This window comes from Bicyclus anynana, chromosome 17 (genome assembly GCF_947172395.1).
Source record: "Bicyclus anynana chromosome 17, ilBicAnyn1.1, whole genome shotgun sequence".
Lineage (NCBI taxonomy): Eukaryota > Metazoa > Arthropoda > Insecta > Lepidoptera > Nymphalidae > Bicyclus > Bicyclus anynana.
In genome coordinates, this window is record NC_069099.1 from 4,137,480 (window position 1) to 4,146,194 (window position 8,715).

General features: G+C 35.0%; 1 protein-coding gene across 1 annotated transcript; it reads left to right on the top strand.

The window, feature by feature from the left end:
* The first annotated feature begins 657 nt into the window (after positions 1-657).
* On the top strand, positions 658-8,332 carry LOC112044652 (uncharacterized). The gene is made up of 4 exons (XM_024080558.2): positions 658-914; positions 1,757-1,917; positions 2,955-3,056; positions 8,218-8,332. The coding sequence occupies exons 1-4, from the start codon at positions 771-773 to the stop codon at positions 8,330-8,332; spliced, it is 522 nt and encodes a 173-aa protein (XP_023936326.2). The 5' UTR covers positions 658-770.
* Positions 8,333-8,715: the final 383 nt, after the last annotated feature.

Consider the following 8,715-nt stretch of genomic DNA (forward strand, 5'->3'; position numbering starts at 1 on the left):
AGTTGACACTCGGAATAAAGGCCCAACCTCCATACAAAAATGGAACATGTTCTTTGAAAGTTCAAAAAATATTGATTCTTTTTTCTTTAACCATACGTATTTATTTACAAATTGAGTTGTGCATAACTCGATATTGCGAGTTTCGTATTCGCCTTTATCTCTCTCTATCTACGTTATGTTAGAAAGAGAGATATAGATATAAAATCAAAACTCACACGGTACTGTTAACATATTTCGTTACTAAACCTGATCTTTGCTTGTTTAGTTAATAATTTGTGATACAATGAAGATAATGTTATTATACCAATGTACAGACAGACACATATCAATTAGTTTAAGACGTTAGATTAGCTATAAATCAAACGTAACACTTCTAGTGACTTGCACATAATTCTCACTCAATAATATTTAATGGTTCTAATTGTTCAAAAAGCAAATATAGTTCATTTATGTTTAAACCAATTTTCTGTAACCATATCTGTTTGAAAAGTGTAGTTCAAAACAAAACGTTACAAAAAATGAGCTCTTCTATACAGAAAATTGTTGATAATTTAAAAAAAAACGAAGGTAGTTTTTAGCACAATGTGTATTACATCTCGAATTTAATCGTTCCATTTTTGAACTGTATTCGAGAAGTGTTTATTTTTAGAACGTGATTACAATTCGATTTCAACTGTTCCATTTTTGAACTGTATTTGAAAGTGTTTATTTTTAGAACGTTATTACAACTCGTTTTTAATTGTTCCTTAATTGAACTATATTACACAGCTATGGACCGAACGTGCAAAGTGATTATAGTTTGTTATGTTTGTTGTATTATTATTTTGCTTTTTGAATTTGGTGAAGCGAACCAATCTAAATATATAGATAGACAAAGAAGATATTTAAGTTTTGGAAACTTTTCCAAATTTTTTGTAAGTATATGCTTTATGTTGATTTCAAAAATACGGACGAGTGTGATTCTCTCTCACGCTGATAGTTCGATTATACTAACCGATTTACGAGGTTATTTTTATATTCCGTCTTAATAGATTTCCTTCTAAAGAGAAACCGATGTAACTACATTTACGATTTTCACATTTTTTCTAATATTTGTGCTACAAGAAATAAAAAAAGAATTATTTAAACCCATCAAGAAATTCTCGAATTTCAGCCGAGTATATTCAGAGAGTATTCTTTACAAGTTAGCCCTTGACTACAATCTCAGTAGGTGGTCATGCAGTCTAAGATGGAAGCGGGCTAACTTGTTAGGAGTAGAATGAAAGTCCACACCCTTTACGGTTTCTACACGACATCGTACCGGAACGCTAAACCGCTTAGCGGTACGTCGTTGCCGCTAGGGTGGTAACTAGCCAGAGCCGAAGCCTCCCACCAGCCAGTCCTGGACTAATTAAGAAAACCTCAATCTGTCCAGCCGGGGATCGAACCAACTAAATTCACCGCGCATACCACTGCGACATGAAGATCGTTGATTCGCCCAGGCAAACTGTTTTAGACGTGAATACGACCTGAGGAGGGACGCCTGCCCCCCTAACGTGCCGTTATAAATAAAGAAGGAAAGAAAGCAAAATGCGGATATTTCGAAATTATGCCACACATCACAATAATTCCAGTACACCAGGACAATACCCTGCGATGTGTGGCATAACCCAGTAAATGCCCCAACTCAGCATAGTGCTACGTGACCATTTGCTTATATTATACGGACGAAGTCACGGGCGTCCGCTAGTTGATTATATAAATGACGAACTTACAGGTGCGGTTGAACTTCAAAGCGAACATGGTGCCTTGGACCCAGATCTTCGCGCAAGCTTTAGGCTTTAGAATGAACTGGGACGACCCTCCTGACTCCTTTCGCCCCTACCGTCATCTCAGTCGAAGGGCTGTGTATGAGAGTATTGAGATACTCTTGAACAGGTAGGTTTCTTCGTTATATTTATTTTATCAGCTTATTGGAATAAACGTCGTGGCTTATCATTTTAAAAAACAATTACTGTGGAATACATTAAATTTTGCTATTAATTAGATGCAGATCATATTGCAATGGTTAATTAAAGACAGCTATATAAATCTTATTTTTTGTCGAATAATAACATTTTTCTTTGAACTAAGAAAAGTCCTAGGAGCGACTCCTCTGGAACTTCGACCTCCATTTTTGAAAGGGTAGTTTTGGTTATTGGTCAACCCCTGCCTATGTGGACTGACAATATCAACAAATATACAGTATACTGAATGCTGGCATCTCTAAAGGCTTATACAAGACAGCCTTGGTTAGTCAGTGGACATGGATATGCATCTGTGATGATGATAATAATAACCCTACTTTTCGATTTAGACGCACACTTGCCAACGGCCATGCATCCGTTCTCGTGAAATTCTTTTTGTTACCAATCCTGCGGGAACCATGAAATTTTCCGACATAAAAAGTACTCTATATTCTGCTTTAGGGTCTAATTTATCTCTCTATCAAATTTCATCCAAATCGGTTCAGCGGTTTAGCTGTGAAAAGGTGACAGACAGACAGAATTAGTTTCACATTTCTAATATTAAAGTAAAAATGTATGATTATGAGTAGAGACTAGCCGACGCCCCGCGGTTTCACCCGCGTAGCTCCCGTTTTCCTGAGAATACGGAGATAAAATATAGCCTATGACACTAACAAATAACGTGGCTTTCTAGTGTTACAAGAATTTTCAATATCGGTTATAGATTTAGAGATTACCTCTACAATACCATAAACTTACCTCTTTATAATATAGGTGTAGATACATAGTAGGGTCATGAAAGGAGTTAGATCTAAAGTCATTATCGACTACGAGCTTTGTCATTTGTATGAGATAACTCTCTATATTTTTATAGTATTCAAACCTACTCGTAATGCTTATAAAGAAGTTCAAAAACCCAGTTCAGTTCACATAATTTTTTTTCCTAAAAGATAATAATTTCTTTTCCAGAAATGGTTTAGACGGATTCCACTGCGTTCGCCGTGCAATATGCGAAATAGACTTAGTTGAACCAAAATCTATTTCATTGAAAATTCTAAAAATGATCTTCAGGTAAATATTATGGCATTGCAATTAATTTATATTCTAGAAATTTTGAATAGGTAAGGCTAAGTGAAAAAAAAACTCCGGTGAATTTAATTTTCTGAAACAGACTGAGTTGGAATATGTAGCACCAGAAGATGTCCCAATATTAAATTTTTGTATCAGGTTTTTATCGCTAGACCTTATTGCATGAACAGTCCATGCCACCCAACAAGTTAATGTTTATTTTCTGAAAGTTGGGTGGAGAAAACACAGCACCAGAAGATACGGTTTTATCGCTAAGTATCTAAAGGCGACCTTATTTTATAAACGGGTTGTACTACCCAACAAGTTAGTATGAGCTAACCCTCGATTGAACATCGCTTAGCTGTTAGCTCCGTGTTATCTCACCGCCCTTTTCCTCTCGCAACACTTGGAAGCTCAGCTTTACCCCTAATTGGCTCCCATACGGCAACGTACCTGAGTGCTACTTAGCGGTGCTTTGCCGATACTTGGATCTAACTTAGGTACTCGCCAAAGTGGCTTGTTGTGGTTTAGAGCAGTTATGTACTAATATACCCATAATTTTGACTAATTTGTACATACTACAATATACCTAATCATAAATAATTATTACCAGTATATTAGTTATGAGAACCGTGCATATGACTTTATGCCTTCGATTCGGAGGGCGAAGGTTCGAATCCGGTCCGGGCATGCACCTCCAACTTTCGGTTGTGCGCATTTTAAGAAATTAAATATCACGTGTCTCAAATGGTGAGGGAAAAAGTTCAAAATTCAAAATTCAAAATTCAAAATTCATTTATTTCAAGTAGGCTCAGTTTACAAGCACTTTTGACACGTCAGTCGACTATTTGTAAAGATTCTACCACCGGTTCGGAAGGCAGGTTCTGCTGAGAAGATACCGGCAAGAAACTCAACAGTTGCTCTTTTGAAAAAGTCATACAGTATTACAATTTACATTTGATAACAATTAAATTACAATTTCTTATAGTTTTATTTCCTGTGTGAAGGTGGAAGCTGATCCAATGGCCTCCAAGCACCTTTGTCGTTAAGGAACTCATCAATAGTGTAGTAACCTCGACTAAGTAAATGTTTTTTAACACATTGCTTAAAGTTGTGCATTGGCAAGTCCATCACAGTCTTGGGGATCTTGTTATAGAAGAGTACACCCAAACCCACAAAAGATTTTTTAACTCTTTGGAGACGATATGCAGAAATAACTAACTTATGCCCGTGTCTAGTAAGACGTGGGTTTAGATCTCCTTTTCGTTTGTACAAATTAATATTTTGTCTCACATAAACTATACTGTTATATATATACTGACAGGCTACTGTTAAAATGCCTATTTCTTTAAACTTTTGACGAAGGGACTCGCGTGATTTTAGTTGATATATTGCTCGAATTGCTCTTTTTTGAAGTACAAATATAGAATGTATATCAGCAGCCTTGCCCCACAACAAAATACCGTAAGACATTACGCTGTGAAAGTACGCAAAATAAACAAGTCTAGCTGTATCAACATCAGTAAACTGTCTTATTTTTCTCACTGCAAAAGCAGCTGAGCTGAGTTTACCTGACAGTTTTTCTATATGAGCACCCCACTGAAGTTTAGAATCCAAGGTCACTCCCAGGAAAACTGTGGAATTCTCTATTTCTAGTGTTTCACCATTGATCATTATAGACTTATCTAATTTTATAACATTTGGTAATGAAAACTCAATACATTTAGTTTTCTTTGCATTTAAAAGTAAGTTGTTAACAGTGAACCAATGCGACACATGCGATATGGCACGGTTTACATCGTCGGAATTATCTTTACTTCTGTCACTCTTAAAAATTAGGGATGTGTCGTCAGCAAACAGTACTATCTCACAGATGCCGCTAACATGGTGTGGTAAATCGTTTATGTACACTAGGAATAGAAAAGGACCCAGAATTGAACCCTGTGGGACGCCCATTGTGTTAGAAAAACCGCGAGACTTTGAATCATTTATGCATACCTTTTGTGTTCTATCACTAAGATAAGAGGCGATGAGATCGAGTGCAACACTTTTAATGCCATAGTGGCTTAACTTAAGTAAAAGAATGTTATGGTCAACACAATCGAATGCTTTGGACAAATCACAAAATACACCAATAGCATTCTTAGCATTTTCCCATGCATCATATATATGTTTTAAAAGTTTAGCACCTGCATCAGTTGTACTGCGACCTTTAGTAAAACCATACTGTTCAGGGTGAAATAAATTATTTAAATTAAAATGACTTAAAAGTTGATTTAAAATGATTTTTTCAAAAACCTTACTAAGTGTTGGCAGTATTGTAATTGGTCTATAATTATTAACATCAGTTTTGTCACCTGATTTAAAAAGTGGTAACAGTTTGCCATGTTTCATTAGGTTCGGAAAGATACCCAAATCCACGCATTCATTAAAAATAATAGCTAAGTGGGGAGCAATGACATCAATGATGTTAGATATTACTTTCACTGACATGCCCCACATGTCTCCAGTTCTTTTTAATTTTAACAGTTTAAAAGTTTTTTTAATGTCTGATAGCAGAAGAGTCCAGTGAATCTGTTAACAAGATAGGAACATTCTGGAAAAAGTCTTCAAAGGCATTAACAACCTCGTTATCGGTGTTTATCTTTTTATCATTGACAATTAATTCAAAACTCATATCACGTGGTCTAATTTTGCCTGATTCTTTATTAATTATGTTCCAGGTTGTTTGTACCTTGTTTTCAGATTTTATTATTCTATCTTTGATGTGTAATGATTTTGCAAGAATACAAACACGTTTGAAAATTTTTGAATAGTTTTTTACATGTTCTAAATATGTTCGCGTTTGATTATACTGTTTCTCCTCGTACAACTCGTACAATCTGTCTCTACTTTTGTAAATGCCTTCAGTAGCCCATTCGCTAAACTTTAATTTTTGAGTAACATTAATACGTTTAAAGTTAAAAATTTTACAAAACTCTTTGTCTATTGTCTTGAACAGCGTACCAAATAGCCTGTCTGGGTGACTATTTTCAAATGAAAGACTTGGAATTTTTGAAGAAATTATGCTTTTAAATCGCTCTAATTTACCTTCAGTTATCGGCCTATACTTGAACCATTGGTTGCTATTGGATTTATTGTTTAAAATAGTTATTATTTGACCACTGTGATCAGAGCCTAATTTATTTATTATCATCTTTTTTTCAATCACACAATTGTAAAATATATTATCCAGACATGTCCCTGAAGTAGCCGTTATCCTAGTAGGTTCATTAAAAGCATGAGTCAAATCAAAACATTTGAATAAGTTAAGAAATCTAACAGACTTTGAGTTTTCTGTTAGAATATCAACATTAAAATCGCCACAAATCAGTATTTGTTTGGAAGATGTGCACAAACGTCTCATTACATCCTCCATTACCTCTTCAAATTGATCAAAGTCAGCAGGAGGGGGTCGGTACACGCATACTATAACAATTCGCTCCAACTCCACACAAGATAGTTCAACAATGCATTCCACAGAAAGACTAACTATGTCTTTTCTATCCTTGTATTTTAGGTTATTAAGTAAGAGTATTAAAGAGCCACCATGTCCAGCCCTTCTGGAGAATACACTTGACAATGAAAAATTTTTAATATCAAGTACTGATAGTTGTGACTTTGTGAGCCAGTGTTCCGTAATACATAAGATGTGTATATTGAATTTCTCTACAAATAGTTCAACTTCTAATTCCTTGCCGTTGATGCTCTGTATATTTTGGTGTACAATGTTAAAGTTACAGTGCACCTCCGTTGTCATATTTTCTAGTTTAAAGAATTTTTAATTGTAACAGTACTAGGATTGGTACTGCAGTCATATATAGAAATATTTGTACTATTACTACAGTTTGTAGAGATGTCAATAGACTGAGTTACACTACTTGTAACTGGATCGTTTATATAAAAATTAACATTTGAGACAGTACTATCACTCGTACTCTGGTCAATAGAAACAGAAGAACTATTTTTACAAGTTGAATTAGTGTCAATAGACTGCGTTACAACATTTGTAACTGACTTATTTAAGTTGTAAGCCAACAGGGACGCAACATGCTGCTTACATTTTTTTGGCAGATATAAATTATCTTTAGTCAACGAATAAGATGAGGTAAACTTATTCATGTCAAAATAAAAAATTGCATCGCTGTGATGGTATGTCAAGTTGTATAACAATAGATTCAAATTATGGATATGCTTATTTTCTTTAGCACTTGACTTAAAGTATGGAAATCCACATAATGTAAATTCACATTTGGTTCTACTATGTAATACCAAAAGCTTTTCAACACATTTTATGATTTGATGCCTTTTAATTTTTAAACTGTTCCCTAACATCAAAATTACATTTGAGTAACCAACTACATTTTCTGTACTTATGCTATTTATTAAATAATTAAAACTAGCCCCTGGTTCGTAAAGTAACCTGCATACCTGAGTATTTTCTTAACTCTCTACGTGTGTGAAGTGTGCCAATTCACATTGGGCCAGCGTGGTAGAATATTGGCCTAACCCCACTCATTCTGAGAGGAGACTCGTACTCAACAGTTAGTCGAATATGGATTACTAAGGATGATGATGATATTATTAATACCCCACTCATTCACGTCTCCTTTTTCCTATACGAGAGGAAAAATCATTGCATGGTCCACTCGAAAAGGAAAACTATCGCTTATAATCAAACTAGCTGACACCGCGCGGTTTCACCCGCGTGGTTTCAGGTCCCGTGGGAATATAGGTATTATATATAATATATATATGCCTATAGCATTTCTCGATAAATGGGCTATCTAACACTGAATTTTTTTTTTAAATCGGACCAATACTTCCTGAGATTAGCGCGTTCAATCAAACAAACAAACAAACTCTTCAGCTTTATAATATTAGTATAGATCAACACTTTGCAGACCATAGGTCCATCAACCTAAGGCAAAGATGTTAAGCATAATGTGCCAGTAAAGCATATATAATTCCCTGATAAATAAAGAGCTGTTTTTGAGGTATTGAAAATTACTTCAATGAGCCAGCAAAATAAACGAATTGTTTAATAAATATTCAAAACGCCATCGATATTGCGAGATTACGAGAATCCTTTATTGATATCTGCCTATTTCTTGCCTCTTTCCAGAAAGCATTCATCAACTACGGACAAATGGCATGAACACACAAACGAAGACTGCAGGACATCAATCAACACGTGCCCTTTCTCCGTGCTCGATATATCTCCATACACCGATCTATAGAAGTAAATTTGAATATTATATTAGTGTAGTATTATTTTCAGAATCCTCAATGAAAGCTTAATAGATAAGGGGGATTAAATCCATTTGGGTACAATTCGATCCCCCTTTTTTTTCGAAGAAAGAGGAAAGATCTCTCCAGACTTTGGCCTGTCTTCTGGATTCGAGATTCCCACCGTTTAGACTTCTTTGGAGTGTCGTATAATCGTAAAAAGTTAAACATTTTTACCATATGGCCACCAACTGCAACTGATATTGATGACTTAACTTATTGATCCAGATTGATCCAAGCTAAGCAATATTTTCTCCATAAATTTCCTATTTTAAGTCCATTACAGTAGGAATGTTCATTAAAATTTTATTTATTTGTATGAAGACAGTGTCAA